Source organism: Pituophis catenifer, unplaced genomic scaffold, assembly GCF_029215685.1.
Source record: "Pituophis catenifer annectens isolate HBS135680 unplaced genomic scaffold, rPitCat1.0.hap2 SCAF_11, whole genome shotgun sequence".
NCBI lineage: Eukaryota > Metazoa > Chordata > Lepidosauria > Squamata > Colubridae > Pituophis > Pituophis catenifer.
In genome coordinates this window covers 24919284-24937271 of record NW_027256891.1, presented here as the reverse complement: position 1 = coordinate 24937271, position 17988 = coordinate 24919284, and the positions used below count along the sequence as shown (strand labels likewise).

General features: G+C 45.2%; 1 protein-coding gene across 1 annotated transcript in view; it reads right to left on the bottom strand.

Moving 5' to 3' along the window:
• Window positions 1-17988, bottom strand: part of NRK (Nik related kinase) — a 74036-nt gene that overhangs the window by 17990 nt on the left and 38058 nt on the right. The window contains exons 14-20 of the mRNA XM_070951778.1: window positions 17131-17262; window positions 16031-16089; window positions 14226-14341; window positions 11675-11751; window positions 7522-7646; window positions 4510-4603; window positions 890-1051 (exon numbers count right to left, since the gene is read on the bottom strand). Of these exons, the coding sequence (XP_070807879.1) occupies window positions 890-1051; window positions 4510-4603; window positions 7522-7646; window positions 11675-11751; window positions 14226-14341; window positions 16031-16089; window positions 17131-17262 (765 nt within the window). The remainder of the gene's footprint in view (window positions 1-889; window positions 1052-4509; window positions 4604-7521; window positions 7647-11674; window positions 11752-14225; window positions 14342-16030; window positions 16090-17130; window positions 17263-17988) is intronic.

Below are 17988 nucleotides of genomic sequence, written 5' to 3'. Positions count from 1 at the left end.
GGAGCCTGGGGAGGACAAAAATGCCTCCTCCCACCATGGTGCAGGAGGCCGACTAGGCCACGGCCACCATGGCCACGCCTACCCAGCAACCAGGCAGAGAACCCTTTGCTAAAATTTTTGAAGCCCACCCCAGGAGTCAATCCAGCCAAGGTCCCTCAAAACCCAACGGGATGATGTGAGAAAGAGACATGACCATGAGCAAAGATCACAAGTGATACTCTACTTAGGAACAGGGCAGAAGAGATTTACCCCCCTCACTTTCTACTCTACAAAAAGCGGATGTGGATAATAGACCAGGGGAAGGAGCAGAAAGTCGATCTGATCAACCTCCGGGAAACACCCAAAGCCAAATAGCTCCTTCAGCTTCCCATGGATGGACTCTCTCATCAATGGTAACCCAGATGCATCGCTTCTCAGGGGGCCATCTTGACTTCCATTTTTGCAGAGCTGTGCAACTATTAGACAATTGGACACTCATTTGAGCCTTGATAGTACAGTGGTTTAGTGCACCCTGTTATTAACACAGCTGCCTGCAATTTCTGCTGGTTCGAATCTCCCCAGGCTCAAGGTTGACTCAGCCTTCCATCCTTTCTAAGGGAGGTGAAATGAGGACCCAGTTTGTGGGGGCAATAAGCTGACTTTGTATAAAATATACAAAAGAATGAAGGCTATTGCTTAACGCATTGTAAGCCACCATGAGTCTTCGGAGAAGGGCGGCATATAAATCAAATTTAAAAAAAAAATTGTCTTCTGCTTCTCCCCATACACACAGGATGCGGTGGTCACCAGAACCAGAAGTTCATCATTCCCCATTAAAAAAAAACAAAAAACAAAAAACAACCCAGACTTTTTTAAGTTTAACCTTTGTTACTGGTTTAGGAGCTTTGACCTGGTTAGCAGGAGGATTGTTCTGCAGTTCTTGAGCAGAAGTTTTCATCGGGTTTGGCGGAATCTGACTCTGTTGGAGGAGGTCAGGAAGAAGGTAATTTTGATTGTTCATGTTCCAGAGTTCTTCACGAACCCCACAGCCGTATTTTCCTGCAGCATTATCCTGCACCAAAGAACACATTGAACGTCTAAGTTGCAACCACGGTTAGGGAAGAGTTCTACGCCCCTCCATTCTCCACTTTTCTTTCTTCCTATTTTTAGCGGCACTTAGGGAAAACTTGTCCAAATCTCTGTCCTACCTCAAAGCTAATGGAGGTCAGATTCTGGAAGGAAAGTCAGCACTCTGTGGGGAATGGAATACAATAATATGGAGATGAAAATGGGATACTGTTGGACAACTAAATATGAGCCAGCCGTGTGCAGCAGCTGCCAAAAAAGCCAACACAGTTCTAGGCTGCATAAACAGAGGGATAGAATCAAGATCACGTGACGTGTTAATATCACTTTATAATGCCTTGGTAAGGCCACACTTGGAATATTGCATCCAGTTTTGGTCGCCACGATATGAAAAAGAGGTGGAGACTCTAGAAAGAGTGCAGAGAAGAGCAACAAAGAGGATTAGGGGACTGGAGGCTAAAACATATGAAGAACGGTTGCAGGAACTGGGTATGTCTAGAACTATTTTGGCTTTTTTTGCCTGCAAACATTGCATTTTATTAGAATGGGGCTGTTTCAGATCGAAGTAGGCTGCGAGGCTTAACCTACAATCAAGCTGGCTCCAGGCCTGACTGTGGTTTCGGAAAATCTTTTTGAATCCTTTCAGCTTTATAATCCTGCAAGAGCTCCAGATTTGAAAGTCTGGCAGTTCTGAAAAGGTTGCAGAGCCAAGAGGGATGCAACTGCAGATAATGTGATGCTGTCTCTTCCTCTCCAAGCAAATTCAAAGCCAGAACTAAAATAAAAAATAAAAAAATGGTTTATTGCTGACAGAACTGTCTGCCATGGACTTTATTGGCTGGGATGGAGCTTGGGATGCAGATGCCTGTAGGTCAACTATGAATCCAGAGGTGACACAAAATTTCTAAAAGCCAAATTCACTCACTGGGAAAATATGGAAACATGGAGAAGAGCAGGAAGCACGGGTAGACCTCAACGTACGACCAAAATTGAGCCTAAAAGATCTGTCGCTAGGTGAGACAGTCCTTAAGGGAGTTTTGTCCCATTTATGACCAGTTATTAAGTGAATCGCTGGTGGTGCGGTGGCCGAGAGGTGGAGCTCTCACCTCACAATCAGGAGGCTGTGAGTTTGATCCTAGGTAGAGGCAGATATTTCTCTCTCTGGGCACGATGAGAATTTATCTGCTGAACAAAACTCCGCATTGGTGACAGGAAGGGCATCGGGCCAGTAAAACACTCAGCTCCATTCAGTTGCCCCGACTCCACCCCGCAAGGGATTATGGGGTCATTAAAAGAAGATGATAATTAAGTGAATCGCCCCAGTCATTAAATCGCTAAGATTCGCATCTCGATTATGTGATTTGTTTAAAAAGTGCAAAAAAAGTTTGTAAAATCGGATGCAACTCGCTGAACAATTACCTGGCCTACCAACGGCCTACTTCTGGTCATAAGTCAAATACAGCAACAAAGTTTACAGGAGTTTTTCCTTTAAAAATTTAGGGAGGTTTTCAACAGGCTAAAAGAAGTTTAAATGAAGCCCTGATCTCCCAAGCATTTAAGCTGACTTCATAACCTTTCATAATTCCCTTGCTTTTAATCTGATTATTCTAATTCCCGTAAGCCAAAGGATCAGATCTGGCTAACGTGGAGATTTAGTGTGCTTGTTCAAAGCGTGAATCCTGAGGGAACTGAATCTAAAAAAAATATAGATAGATGTGCTTGTCCTTTTTTTTAAAAGACCTCTATTCCTTCCTGTATCTTCCCATAACTTTCAGAAAGGAACTACAGTCCTTGGTTTGTAACCATTCGTTTAATGGCTGAAGTTACGACAGCACTGGAAAAAGTGACTTATTTCACCCTTTTTCACGCTTACAATCATTGCAAGTATCCCTGCGGTCATGTGTTCAAAATTCAGATAGAATTCTTTATTGGCCAAGTGTGATTAGACACGGAAGGAATTTGTCTCTGGTGCATAAGCTCTCACTGTGCATACAACAATAGTGACATTAATCATAATCATAGTCATTGTAAAATACATTTATCATAAAATGCTTGCCAACTGGCTCATATTTATGACGGTTGCAAGCGTCCCGGGGTCCTGTGATTCCCTTTTGCAACCACAGGGAAGCCAGATTCACTTAACAACCATGTTACTAACTAAACATCTGCAGTGGCTCACTTCACCGCTGTGGCCAGGAAAGTCATGAAATGGGACAAAACTCACTTAGCAATGGTCTCGCTTAGCAATGGGAATTTTTGGGCTCAATTTTGGTCGTAAGCCGAGAACTAACTGTATTGAGAGAGGGCTGCCTTAGAATGAGGGATATCATACATCAAATTATCCTGAGCTACTACATCTCTCTCCTTTGATTTAGTTTCCTAGCACGATTTATGTTGATTCTATCATTAAGTATTGTATCTTATGATTTGTGATGAATGTATTTTTATGATGACTATGATCACGATTTATGACTTATAGCTTTTATGTACAGTGAGAGTTTCTGCACCGGAGACAAATTCCTAGTGTGTCCAATCACACTTGGCCAATAAAGAATTATTATATTATACTAGTGCAAACTCTACCGTTCAAGCATCTTAGGTTATTTATCCATGTAGTATGGTTGTATTACTTTTATCCTTCTCATCTGTTCTATTACCGTCTCTTATTGGCATCATTATTATGATTATTATTACTTTGATATATGATTATTATTACTTTGTTGTTTTGCATGTACACCGAGAGTTCTACACTGGAGACAAATTGTGTGTCTAATCAAACCTATTTGATCCTATTCCTATTCTATTCTATTCTATTCTATTCTATTCTATTCTATTCTATTCTATTCTATTCTATTCTATTCTATTCTACTCTACTCTACTCTACTCTATTCTTTCTATTTCTATTCTTTCTGTTTCTATTTCTATTACCTATCATTTCTTATTCTATTCTATTCTATTCTATTCTATTCTATTCTATTCTATTCTATTCTATTCTATTCTATTCTATTCTATTATTCTATTCTATTTCTATTTCTATTCTATATCTATTATTTGTTTCTGTTTCTATTACTTCTATTATTTCTTATTCTATTCTATTCTATTCCTGTTATTCCTATTTCTATTATTTCTGTTTCTATTTCTATGACTTTATTATTTCTTATTCTGTTCTGTTCTGTTCCATTTCACTCCACTCCACCCCATTCTATTCTTTCACAAAGACCAGGAAAGGGAATTTCAATAACACAGGGTAATTTTTACAACCAAAGTGTAAGCAGACGATTGAAAAAAAAAAAAAAAAGGGGGGGGGACGCTAAGTTACCAGCTGGGCAGAAGGAAATGCGACTTTTCCATTGTTGTTGTTGTTGTTGTTATTATTATTATTATTATTATTACTACTTTGAACCCATCCACTGGATTCCTCTCCCCACCCTCGCAAAGAATTACCTGGCGATCCGCTACAAGGCAGGGAGAGTTCAATTCGATCCCGTCAGCAACTCCTGCCCTTGAGAAGCCGGTCACTCCGTTGCCGAGCGGTTGCCTAGTAACAAATTCCAATTAATGCAGGAGAAGGAGAGGAAAATAAACGCATTCTTTAAAGACCCTCCAAGAAGGACACACACACACACACGCATTAAAAATAAAAACACGAAAAAAACCACCAGCATCCAAGAACCAAGCCCATTAATGTCCCAAAGGTGCTTTTTTTCAGGAGACAACTGGACTTTCTTGGATTTATTTATTTTTTGAAGACATTTCGCTTCTTATCCAAGAAGCTTCTTCAGCTCTGGCAGAATGGTGGAGGATGGAAGGATTTATATTCCTTGCAGACAGCTGGGGATGCTACAATGGTCCTTAAGTGTGAAAAACCAATCCTAAATCACTTTGTTTCGGTGATGTTGTAACTACCAACGGTCACTCAACGAACTATCTGTATAGGATAGGCATAATAAGGTTTCGTATTTAACTTCTCCTTTCAAGTAGAAATCCCCAGGATTTAAATTTGGAAGTTAAGCACCTGAAGGCAGGACAAGAAGCAACGGGTGGAAACTAATCAAGGAGAGAAGCAACTTAGAACTAAGGAGGAATTTCTTGACAGTTAGAACAATTAATCAGTGGAACAACTTGCCTCCGGAAGTTGTGAATGCTCCAACACTGGAGGTTTTTAAGAAGAGGTTGGACAAAACTTTGTCCAGAATGGTATAGGGCTGTGATGGCAAACCTATGACACGTGTGGCACACATGGCACACGGAGCCATATCTGTGAGCACACAAGTGTTGCCCTAACTCAGCTCCAGCGCGCATGTGAGTGCCAGCCAGCTGATTTTCGGGCCTTCCGGGTCCACCGGAGCCGTTTCCAGCCTCCAGAGGGCCTCTGGGGAGGGAGGGACAGTAGGCCATTTTTGCCCTCCCCAGGATCCAAGAAAACATCTGGAGCCTGGGGAGGGCGAAAAATGGGCCTTCCGGGACCAACATAAGTTGGGAAACAGGCTGTTTCCAGCCTCCGGGGGAGTGGGGGAGACAGTCTTTGCCCTCCCCAGGCTCCAAGAAAGCCTCTGGAGCCTGGGGAGGGCGAAAAATGGGCCTTCCGGGATCAACACAAGTGGGGAAACAGGCTGTTTCCAGCCTCTGGAGGGCCTCCGGGGGAGTGGGGGAGACAGTCTTTGCCCTCCCCAGGCTCCAAGAAAGCCTCTGGAGTCTGGGGAGGGCGAAAAATGAGCCTACTAGGCCCACTGGTAACCTGAGGAGGGTCATGCACGCATGCGCCGGGGTGGGGGCACACGGGGCATTGAATTATGGGTGTGGGCATGTGCGTGCATGACCCCTTGCACTCCCCCCGCTTTTGCCATGCGACGGCAAAAAGGTTAGCCATCACTGGTTATAAGGTCTCCTGCTTGGGAAGGGGGTTGGACTAGAAGACTTCCAAGATCCCTTTCCACATCTTATTATTCTGTAAGCAAAGTGTGTGTCTTCGCTCCTTTCATCTCCCCACACCTTCTGCCAGCATCAAGCTTTTCTCCCCAAAACCTGGCACGCTCTGTTACCCTTTCTCTTTCTGATCACGCGGGGCAGCCTCTCCTCCGAGCAATCCATGAATGGACAGCTTGCAAATGGTTGTGCGAGCACCTTTAAAAGAGCGCATTCATCGGCATTCAGCGCGGAGGCAGCTTTTTAAAAAAGAGGAAGGGTCAGCACTGACAGCTGGGCTCATTGTAGGGAAGCCCAACTGTTGAAAGAGGCATCAAAATATATGTGCTGCTAGGAATTCAGGACCCTCCATTCGGAATTAAAAAGGTGTAATATTCATCGTGTCTAATCTTGGACCGATGCCACCCGGCATATGTGTGAAATCTTCTCTCCAGGTCTGTGATATGATGGGGGGGGAGGGGGGGCGAGGGACACGTGACCTTCTTGTTGGATGGAGAGCATCTGGAGATCATCACCTTCTCCTTGAACTGAAAGCTATTTCAATGTTTAGGTTTTTAATTATGCTGGCATTCAGGAATAAATAAAATGTACACAGCAAACCATTGTTCGAGAGCATTTGCTGATATTCCCACGATGGAATTTTAAGGGATAAGTGTCCCCCTTTTTTTTTTAACGGATGAAAACTGTCAAGGAGGCCAAAAAGAACGCAGACTCAAGAAATAGAATGGAATGGAATGAATGGGCTGGATTTATTTATTAATCAAATTGGTGTAGCCATCCATCTACCAGTGGAGCTCCGGAGGATGAACAAAAGATTAAGCATAATTGACCATCCATCAGTGAAAAGAACTGAGTCAAAGCCACCGTAAGCATCAATTTGCTAGTCTGTCTTTCCAAAATATACCAAGCTCCAGGGGTGGGCTGCTGGGGTTTCGCAGGAGTTTGGGAGAACTTCTAGCTAAGATTCTGTGCAGTTTGGAGAACCCCAAAATCTCACTCCTGGCTGGTGCCGCCCACCCTGACCTGCCCCTCCAAGGAGTCCCCACGTGGCCTGCTTTGGATGCAGGTGCACATGGAGGCTCGGGACGGGTGAAAAACAGGCCTACCAGAAGTTAGGAGTTGTTTCCGGCCTCCAAAGGGCCTCCGGAGCCTGGGGAGCCCGTTTTCGCCCTTCCGGAGGCTCGAAAAAAAACCTCCGGAGCCCAGGGAGGGCAAAAACACCCCCCCACCCCATCGTGGTGCAGGAAGCCGACTAGGCCACATCCATCATGGCTACGCCCACTCAGCAACCAGGCAGAAAACCCCTTGCCAAAATTTTTGAAGCCCACCCCTGCCAAGCTCCATTAACATCCCAGTAAAATCATGGTGGGAAGTCAAACCTATGTGTCCTTCAGACGTTGCTTAATAGCTGACATGGAACAACTATAATATATCCTCCCTGGGCCACCAGGTACAAACTAAGCTACTCGTATCCTATTAACTTTGAAGTTAGTCATCCGTGGTTGGAGGCTGAAGATTGGGAGAGCCAACCTTATGTGTCCGTCACCCTCATCATCCTCATCGCTGCTGCAGATTTCGTCGCTGGAGGAGGAATATTCTAGAGACTTCCGGAGCAGATGGCTGCCAACTTTCTCCTTGTTCCACAAAGCTGGACTCTAAGAATGAGAAGAACCTGATTTGTAACTTCAGCACGTACCAAGGCCTTGACACAACGGAGCTCTTGATCTAAGCCACTTTTAAATATGTACCCTTATTATGAATATTTATATATTGTAGAAAAATAAAATGAAATATGGCAACGTTGGCCAGAACAAGTTGTTCGGGCTGACCGTGAAAGGATTAGGAGCTGAGCTAACCTCGAAGAAGTCTTTACGTTTACCGTCCTTCTGTCTCTCCTAGCCTCTCCTTTAATCATGATTTATTACAAGTATTTCCGTCTTGGCCTTCAGGATAAAAGATCCTCTCCAAATAGATTGGAATACAGGCCACCGTAAATAAAAATACAATAAATATTTGACAACACACAGAGCCCTTACTGGGGAAGGGCCATTTTTAAGGAAACAGGTAGTCCTTGACTTGCGACTCTAATTGAGCCCACAATTTGAGTTGTAAGCCTTGATCAATCGTAAAGTGTGTCACCATGTAACCGGGCCTGATTTTATCCATTTTTTGCAAAGCAAACATCACAGTCATTAAGTGAACCATTGTTCCTCCGTTTTTATGGTCCGTTGTCACTTGAAACGGTCAGAATCAGCAAACGGTTCTAAGTCAAGGACGACCTATAATCCCCTCACCATTCCTCATGATTTCAGCTCCTTGCTGATCTCCAGATCAATCCATGGACTGATTTAGGGTATGCCAATGACAAATCTTTGCATTGAAATGAAACTGTCCTTCAGATCTTTCAGGACTGGTTGTTTTCTTTTGAAGGAAAACCCACAGCTCCTAAAGAGAATATGTACACGCAGTGGTGGGATTCAGCCGGTTTGGGCAAACCGCTAGTGAAATTGCTGGCTGGCCCTGCCCCTCCCCTCCCTGCCCCTTCCAGGTGTCCCATGTGCCCCATTTGGCTCCCAGGTAAATGCAGGGAGCCTCCTAGGCTCAAAATGGAGTGAGGTGGGTGCGGTATCCCCCCGTAGCCCATTTTCACTCCCAGGCAGCTTCAGGGAGACCTCCTAGGCCCAAAACAGGGTGTGGAGGAGTGGTGTGCCCCTACCGTGGCCTGTTTTCACACCCAGGTTTCAGGGAGGCCTCCTAGGCCCAAAATGGAGCGTAGGGGGATGGCGCACCCCCCCCCCCGCGGCCCATTTTTGCTCCCAGGGGTGTGCAGGTGGCTGAGTGCTGCCTATCACACCCCATGGCCACGCCCACCATGGCCACACTCACCCGCCGGTCATTAGGGCAGGGAACCGGTTGTTAAATGATTTGAATCCCACCACTGTGTACACGTGATACATTCAGAAGATTGAGAAGAGCTGGGCTTTTTCTCAGAGAAGTCCAGAAGAGCCATCTGAAGCTCTGAAGAGCCGCTCAGAATCAACTTGACGATCCAACGTCAAAAACTTCAAAGCGAGTGCTTACGTTCAGGGTTGACATCTCATCTGAGAGCGCCACTACTACGCTAATCCCCATCAAGATGCTTATTTTAACCAAGTGGAATGCTCCCATGTGAGGGATTCTCCACCTCTTGGATACAAGAGGAAGGAACATAATAACTTCCAAAAAAGCCAACACAATTTTGGGCTGCATAAAGAGAGGGATAGAATCAAGATCACGTGAAGTGTTAATACCACTTTATAATGGCTTGGTAAGGCCACACTTGGAATATTGCATTCAGTTTTGGTCGCCACGATGTAAAAAAGATGTGGAGACTCTAGAAAGAGTGCAGAGAAGAGCAACAAAGAGGATTAGGGGACTGGAGGCTAAAACAGATGAAGAACGGTTGCAGGAATTGGGTATGTCTAGTTTAATGAAAATAAGGTCTGGGGAGACATGATAGCCATTTTCCAATATCTCAGGGGCTGCCACAAAGAAGAGGGAGTCAAGCTATTCTCCAAAGCACCTGAGGGTAAAACAAGAAGCAATGGGTAGAAACTAATCAAGGAGAGAAGCAACTTCGAACTAAGGAGAAATTTCCTGACAGTTGGAACAATTAACCCATGGAACAGAAGTTGCTTTCGGAAGTTGTGAATGCTCCAACACTGGAAGTTTTTAAGAAGAGGTTGGATAACCATTTGTCTGAAGTGGTGTAGAGTTTCCTGTCTGGGCAGGGGGTTGGACTAGAACATCTCCAAGGTCCCTTCCAACTCTGTTATTCTATTTCTATTTCTAAGTCTTAACTTGTTCTGCGTGGTACAACACCAAAACCCCATCTTTTGAATATTCAAAACATTGAACCAGTCAACACATCATCCCAAACCCAAAACACAATGAAAACTGAACACCTCTGGGTCTTGATAAAAGACAGGTAAAGAGAGAAAGGCACTTAATTTGATTAATCAACAGAAGGGGACAAAAGAAATAAAGAGTCCGTCAAGCCCAGGTTGACTTCAGTTGTAACAAATTGTAACAGAGTTGGAAGGGACCTTGTAGGTCATCTAGTCCAACCCCCCGCCCAAGCAGGAGACCCTACACCATTTCTGATCGATGGCAGTCCAGTCTCTTCTTGAAAGCCTCCAGTGATGAAGCTCCCACAACTTCCAAAGGCAACTTCTGTTCCATGGGTTGATTGTTCTCACTGTCAGAAAATTTCTCCTTATTTCCAGGTTGAATCTCTCCTTGTTCAGTTTCCATCCATTATTCCTTGTCTGGCCTTCAGGGGCTTTGGAAAATAGCTTGACCCCTTCCTCTCTGTGGCAAATATTGGAAGACGGCTATCCTGTCTCCCCTGGTTCTTTTCTTTACTAGTCTAGCCGTGCCCAGTTCCTGCAACCATTCATCATCTTTTTTTAGCCACCAGTCCTCTCATCATCCTGGTTGCTCTTCTCTGCACTTTTTCTAGAGTCTCAACATCTTTTTTTATAGTATGGTGACTCAAACTGGATTCAGTATTCTAGGTGTGGTCTTATTAAGGCTTTATAGAGTGGTATTAGTACTTCCCTTGATTGTATCCCTCTGTTAATGCAATTTAGGATTGCATTAGTTGACTTTATGGACATCCTCATTAACAGTAATGAAGTGGTTTGGTAGCACCTCTTGATGCATTTAGAAGCATGTTAAAGATACATATTTTTAAAGACATCCATTTGGGGTTAGAGCAGTGATGGCAAACCTTTTAGGCACAGAGTGCCCAAACGGGAAGACACATGTATGCGTGCGGGCCAGAGCACCAGAAACCCAACAACCAGCTGGCTGGCATGCTTGCATGCCTTGGAAACCTGACAACCAGCTGGCCGGCGCACATGTGCACTTCAGAAACCTGATGACCAGCTGGTTGGCATGCATTTGCACCTCAGAAACCTGACGACAAGCTAGCTGGTACCCATGTGCGCCTCAGAAACCCGATGACCAGCTGGCCGGTACCCATGTGCGCCTCAAAAACCCGACGATCAGCTGGCTGGTGCGAAGTTCACCTCAGAAACCTGATGACCAGCTGGCCGGTGGCCATGTGTGCCTCAGAAACCCGATGACCAGCTGGACGGCACGAAGTTCACCTCAGAAACCTGACGACCAGCTGGCCGGTGCCTATCTGCGCCTCAGAAATCTGACGACCAGCTGGCCGGTGGCCATGTGTGTCTCAGAAACCTGACGACCAGCTGGCCGGTGCCTATATGCGCCTCAGAAACCTGACGACTAGCTGGCCGGTGGCCATGTGTGCCTCAGAAACCCGACGACCAGCTGGCTGGTGCGAAGTTCACCTCAGAAACCTGACGACCAGCTGGCCAGTGGCCATGTGTGCCTCAGAAACCCGATGACCAGCTGGACAGCACAAAGTTCACCTCAGAAACCTGATGACCAGCTGGCTGAGCTGGGGTGACGGCACACGTGCCCACAGAAAGGGCTCTGTGTGCCACCTCTGGCACGTGTGCCACAGGTTTGCCATCACGGGATTAGCGTAAAAACCATAAAAAGGAAAAAAAACCTGAACTTTAATGAAACTAAAATTAACCTTGAGAGCAGAAGAGAACAATAATGAAGCAGGAACCGCAGAAGAATTAGAAGTTTAAGAGGGAAAAAAACTTACTGAAATTTGGCCTGAACGAGATGTATTTTCAGGTTTCTTACAGGACTGGAGAGGTCTGTTGTCTATTCTGGAGGACTCTGGATGTTGTAAAGAGAAATATCTACTGATGCATGCATATTATTTAATCATTTTAATAAGAGCACTGCCTCTTAAGATGTCTATAGATGGCTTCAGGGAACCGCTTGCCAGCAAATTGTCCAAAGCAATACAATTCAACTGTTCATCACTTCCAAACATATGCGTTTTGTGTCTCACATACAGTATTTGTTGTACTTGAACTGGTAAAGAACACAAAGAAACTTCAGTGAGTTCTTTCATCCCAAGTGATTGTGTTTTATAAAACGGATTTGAGATATATATTTTTTTTGTTTTGCTATTTTATAACACCTCTGTTCTGCTTCAAGGACATTTTAGAGTGGAAACCCAGGAAAGTTTTTAAAAGAGAGCACTCTGAACAAATTTAATTTAGCTAAAATAAGCTTAAAAACAAGGGTTCTTTATCTGGGCTCCATCAAATATTTAAGAAGTTCCCTGACCTTGGATAGAGGAAAAAAAAATATTTTCACAAACTTCTAGCTGAAATTTAGTTTTTCATTAAGCAAAAAAGGAATTTTATGGCCTCTACACTCCAAAAAACATTTATCAACTCAAATAAATCTCACATCCTAAAGTTATTGTACCCTAAAAAGTGTATTATTTTGTTCTTGGCTTAGGGGATTGACAAAGAAGCACCTGGATATTTGTTATTTTTAGAAAATATTTTTGATAACTATGTTTGAGTATCATTTTTTTCCTCTGACACACAGTCTGTAGCTTGGTCTTCTAAGTGACGCATTTAAGTATATTTTCCTAAGAAGGGATCTCTAACTCTCAAAGGGGTTCGAGCAGGGGTGGGATTCAGAAATTTTAGCAACCGGGTCTTTGCCTGGTTGCTGGGTGGGTGTGGCCATGGTGGGCGTGGTTTACTCAGCTTTCTGCACCGCGGTGGTAAGGGGAGGCATTTTCGCCCTCCCCAAGCTCTGGAGGCTTTCTGTTGTGACTCCGTTGCCTGAGCCTGGGCTATCGACAGATGCAGACTCTGAGAGTGAGGGAGAGGAGTTGGCAAGGCCTCCCTCTCCAGGACCCTTCTCTCTGGCAATGCCTCCGGATGACACCAAAGGCCAAAAGATAGGCCCAGAGCCAAGCACGTCCCTGCAGCCACAGGTGAACAGCGACGAAGGAGATAAATGCTGGCTGGACCCTCAGCAGAGGCGCAGGGAGAAGCGTGCGCAGCAGAGGGGAAGGCGTGCCAGAGATTAGCTGAGTCACTGGACCACACCCCACAGGGTATAAATGTGGGTGTGGTGGCAGGTTCAGTTTGTGACGAGCAAAAACTAGAAATAATCCATGATCTCTGCGTTACTGGACTTCTGCCTGCCTTGTTGAACTGCATTTGGACTAATCCTTGTATTGCTGAAACTTTGCCTGCTTTATTGGAATGCTTGCAGTCTAATCTTTTGGAATGCTTGCAGTCTAATCTTTGTTTTGTGTGAGTAAAGTCTGAATTGGCAGCTAGCCACTGGGTTGCTGCCAGCTTTATCTTCAAAGACTTTGTCATGTGGCTTATTAACTCTGGGCTGTTTGTGGGGATGCGTGTGTGGGACGGGGACAGAACACTTTCCTTGAGCCTCTGGGAGGGCGAAAATGGTCTCCCCTGGGCTCCAGAGGCCGGAAACGGGCTCGTTTCCAGACTTCTGGAACTTCCAGGAGGCCTGTTTTTCGCCCTCCCAGAGCCTCCGCGGGGGTGCTGCATTTACCAGCCATCCAAAATGGACTGCGAGGAGACTCCTGGAAGGGGCGGGGCGGGGTGGGCGGGACCAGCCAGTCCTTGCAACTACCGGTTCGGCGAACCAGATGTAAAATTAGCATCCGGTTCGCCTGAACCGGTCTGAACTGGATGAATCCCACCCCTGGGTTCGAGATACAAAAATGTAAACAGGATTGCCCTGGGTTAGGTGGAGAGGTGGGATTATTTGAGGTCCCCCTGCCCCAGTTGGCTTCAGAGCCCAGGAGACCTCAAGATCTCCCCAACCTAATCTTCTGTCTCCGCCACCCACTGACTCATTTCCATCCAAGCTCAGAGAATTTCTGCCACATGAACCTCTGCAAAACAGATGGAAATATTCTCCTTCCTGTTTTAAGGCAGTCCTCTACTTCTTCTGACTCAGAAATTTAAATATCTTGCTGAGTAAAATAAAAGGCCAAGGCTGAAGAAGAAGAAGAAATATCACAACCAGTTAATTCTTTGCAAACACCAACAGCTCCTCTACGGATTTCAGCGTGCCCTAGATGTTAATGAAAACATTGAGAGTGCAGATGTTCACCCATGCACAGATAAAGTCATGTTAAAATGGGGCTAGCATGAGGAAAGCAGTTAGCAAACAAACATATATAATAGAACACCTTTTCTCTTCTAGAACTTTGCTTTCCCACCTTCTCTTTCCTTGGGAATGGGAAACTTGAAATGCTGGTTGGATCACCCAGATATTCTAAAGCGGGACTCGAAGATTACCTGAGTTCGACTGGCTGTTCTGATGGGACTTGAAGTCCTTTGGCCTGTTGCCGTTGAAATCCTTGCAGCTGTTATTGGATTTCGCTTTGGGATCCCCCAGGATTGGCTGATGTGCGCTGTGAAGAGTAATGACAAGAAGAAGAGGAGGAAGAGAATGAAAATAAGGGAAGAAGATGGGGAAGAGGAGGGGAGGAAAGAGAGTAGGAACAAAAACAAAGAGAAGGTGGTGGTGGTGGAAGAAGAAGAAGAAGAAGAAGAAGAAGAAGAAGAAGAAGAAGAAGAAGAAGAAGAAGAAGAAGAAGAAGAAGAAGAGGAGAGGAGGAGGAGGAGGAGGAGGAGGAGGAGGAGGAGGAGGAGGAGGAGGAGGAGGAGGAGGAGGAGAAGGAGAAGGAGAAGAGGAGGAGGAGGAGGAGAGGAGGAGGAGGATGAAGAGAAAGAGGAGGAGGAGGAGGAGAAGAAGAAGAAGAGGAGGAGGAGGAGAAAGAGGAGGAGGAGGAGGAGGATGAAGAGAAAGAGGAGGAGAAGGAGGAGGAGGAGGAGAAGAAGAGGAGGAGGAGGAGGAGGAGGAGGAGAAGAAGAGGAGGAGGAGGAAGAGAAGAGAAAGAGGAGGAGGAGGAGAGGAGGAGGAGGAGAGAAAGAGGAGGAGAAGGAGGAGGAGGAGGAGGAGGAGGAGGAGGAGTTGCAGGTGGAGGAGAAAGAAAACAAGGACAAGGAGAAGGAAGAGATTACATTCAGCCGCTACACATTGTGTCCATGCTATTAAGACCCCATTATAAAAACTCATTCAATTTTACAATATACTTCAAAGAGGTAACCAATTCCAGGACCAACATGTCTAAAACCACAGTGACAACATTTCCATTAAAAGTATCAAAAAGTCCTGGAGAGACCATCAAGGTTTGGAAATACTACTCTTATAATGCTCATCTCAAATGTCAGGTGAGCATTACAATCCTCAAATTCTTCCCCGACCGACTTGGAACAAAATTTAAACCAGAACAGAGTTACTGCCTTTCCCTTCTTCTAGCTAAAAAGTAAAAAAATGTCTATGAGTTGAGCTCAGCTCTTAGGAATTACAACAAAGTGGTTTTCTTCGGTTCCAGAAGTGGTCAGCTTTCACCTTTAACTTTTCTCCCTTCCTTTCTCCACTTCTTTCTCTCGGCTTCCTCCATCCCTCTCTTCTCGCCTTCACGCTACAAGCTTCCGCAGACGACAATTTGTTGTCTGTTGGCTCGCAAAGGACTTTTGAAGTTGGACCAAAGCTACACTTTTCTGAAAGACCGCTCAACTGCATGCATACCAGAGTTGGGTTTCAGCAGGTTCTGACCAGTTCTGGAGAACTGGTAGCGGAAATTTTGAGTAGTTCGGAAAACCGGTAAATACCACCTCTGGCTGGCCCCACCCCCATGTATTCTCTGCCTCCCGAGTCCCAGCTGATCGGGAGGAAATGAGGATTTTGCAGTAACCTTCCCCTGGAGTGGGTAGGGAATGGAGATTTTACAATATCCTTCCTCTGGAGTGGGGTGGGAAGGGGGATTTTACAGTATCCTTCCCCTGGAGTGGGGTGGGAATGGGGATTTTACAGTATCCTTCCCCTGGAGTGGGGTGGGAATGGATATTTTAAAGTATCCTTCCCCTGCAGAGTGGAGATTTTACAATATCCTTCCTCTGGAGTGGGGTGGGTATGGGGATTTTACAGTATCCTTCCCCTGCCACTCCAACCAAGCCACGCCCACAGAACCAGTAGTAAAAAAAATTGAATCTCACCATTGACGCATACCGATATGAGAAGGAATTGCACCCACCTTGAAGGGAAACTCTGTTGATCTCTGGTGTAAAACGTTGAGGTTGTCCTTTGAGGAACCTTCAAAGATTGAAAGTCCAAGAAAGTCAGAACTGATTACATCTGCAATTGTTTTATAGTATCATCTAGATTGGCGTTTCTCAACCTCAGTCAGATTGTGTGGATTTCAACTCCCAGAATTCCCTTGGCTATTTGATAAAAGTAAGACCTTAGTAAGACCACACCTAGAATCCTGCATCCAGTTTTGGTCACCACACTATGAAAAAAGATACTGAGACTCTAGAAAGAGTGCAGAGAAGAGCAACCAGGATGACGAGGGGACTGGAGGCTAAAACATACGATGAACGGTTGCAGGAACTGGGCATGGCTAGTCTAGTGAAGAGAAGGACCAGGGGAGACAGGATAGCAGTCTTCCAATATTTGAGGGGCTGCCACAGAGAGAAGATGACCTACAAGGAAATCCAGCAGGTTCTGACAGGTTCTGGAGAACTGGTAGCGGAAATTTTGAGTAGTTTGGAGAACTGGCAAATGCCACCTCTGGCTGGCCCCAGAGTGGGGAGGGAATGGAGATTTTGCAATATCCTTCCCCCAGGAGTGGGGAGGGAATGGAGATTTTGCAGTATCCTTCCCCTGCCACGCCCACCAAGCCACGCCCACAGAACCGGTAGGGAAAAATTTTGAATTTCACCCCTGCCTACAAGGTCCCTTCCAACTCTGTTAATCTGTTAAATGGGTACCACACTAAGCTTGCCTAGGAAAGACCTCCAAGAGGAGGGAAAAAATGAAAATAAAAAGCTGCCTGCAATTACTGCAAGTTCAAATCCCACCAGGCTCAAGGTTGACTCAGCCTTCCATCCTTTCAAAGGTAAGTAAAATGAGGACCCAGATTGTGGGGGCAATAAACTGACTTTGTATAAATATACAAAAGTATGAAGGCTATTGCTTAGAGCATTGTAAGCCGCCCTGAGTCTCCGGAGAAGGGCGGCATATAAATCAAATTAAAAATAAATAAATAAAAAGGTTCGCCATCACTGTCCTATAATATACCCTTTACTTTATATCATCTCTTTCTTCCAAAAGGTTCTTCCAAAATTTGGTTACCTTTGGGGGTTGTTCTTCAGCCTGAGACAGACTCCAAAACACCTCATCCTGGCTTGGGCTCAGGGGTGTGACAGCGACGTCAGACAACAAACTGCGATGACACACGTCCCAACTCGTTCGGAGGTTTTCATTCTGGATATAGGAAAAGAAGCAGAGAGAAATTTTCCGGTGATGATGGCTGTTATTCTATTATTATTATTTTTTCCCCCCTAAAACACGGTGCTTAAGAAACTGCTGCTGGCACAACTGTGGATTATAAATGACGAGCCGCGAGATACAAACGACGCCATCATCATGGAGGCTATTTTGGTAAATCAAACTGGCAGCAGTCAGAAGCGCAGCTGTTGGTCTGGCCCGCAGACTCACACCGCAGGGAAATCTTCCGGAAAGACTACTTGCAGTCCGGTTCTTAAGGTTTTTTGTCAAGACGATATCACCCGGAGGAAGTAGAGCCGATCTCCTCCATGGTGTCACAACTAATTTGCACCATTAATTTCAAAGAGCCTTGATAGTACAGTGGTCTACGCACCCTGTTATTAACACAGCTGCCTGCAATTTACTGCTGGTTCGAATCTCTCCAAGGCTCAAGGTTGACTCAGCCTTCCATCCTTTCTAAGGTAGGTGAAATGAGGACCCAGTTTGTGGGGGCAATAAGCTGACTTTGTATAAAATATACAAAAGGATGAAGGCTATTGCTTAACGCATTGTAAGCCGCCCTGAGTCTCCAGAGAAGGGCGGCATATAAATCAAATAAAAAAAAAATTCGCTCTGTTTATACAAGGCTGGGGAATCCTAAGCTTTAAGTGATAGGCTTATCCATTTCATAACACAAGACTTGCCCTGTGGATCAGACCAAGG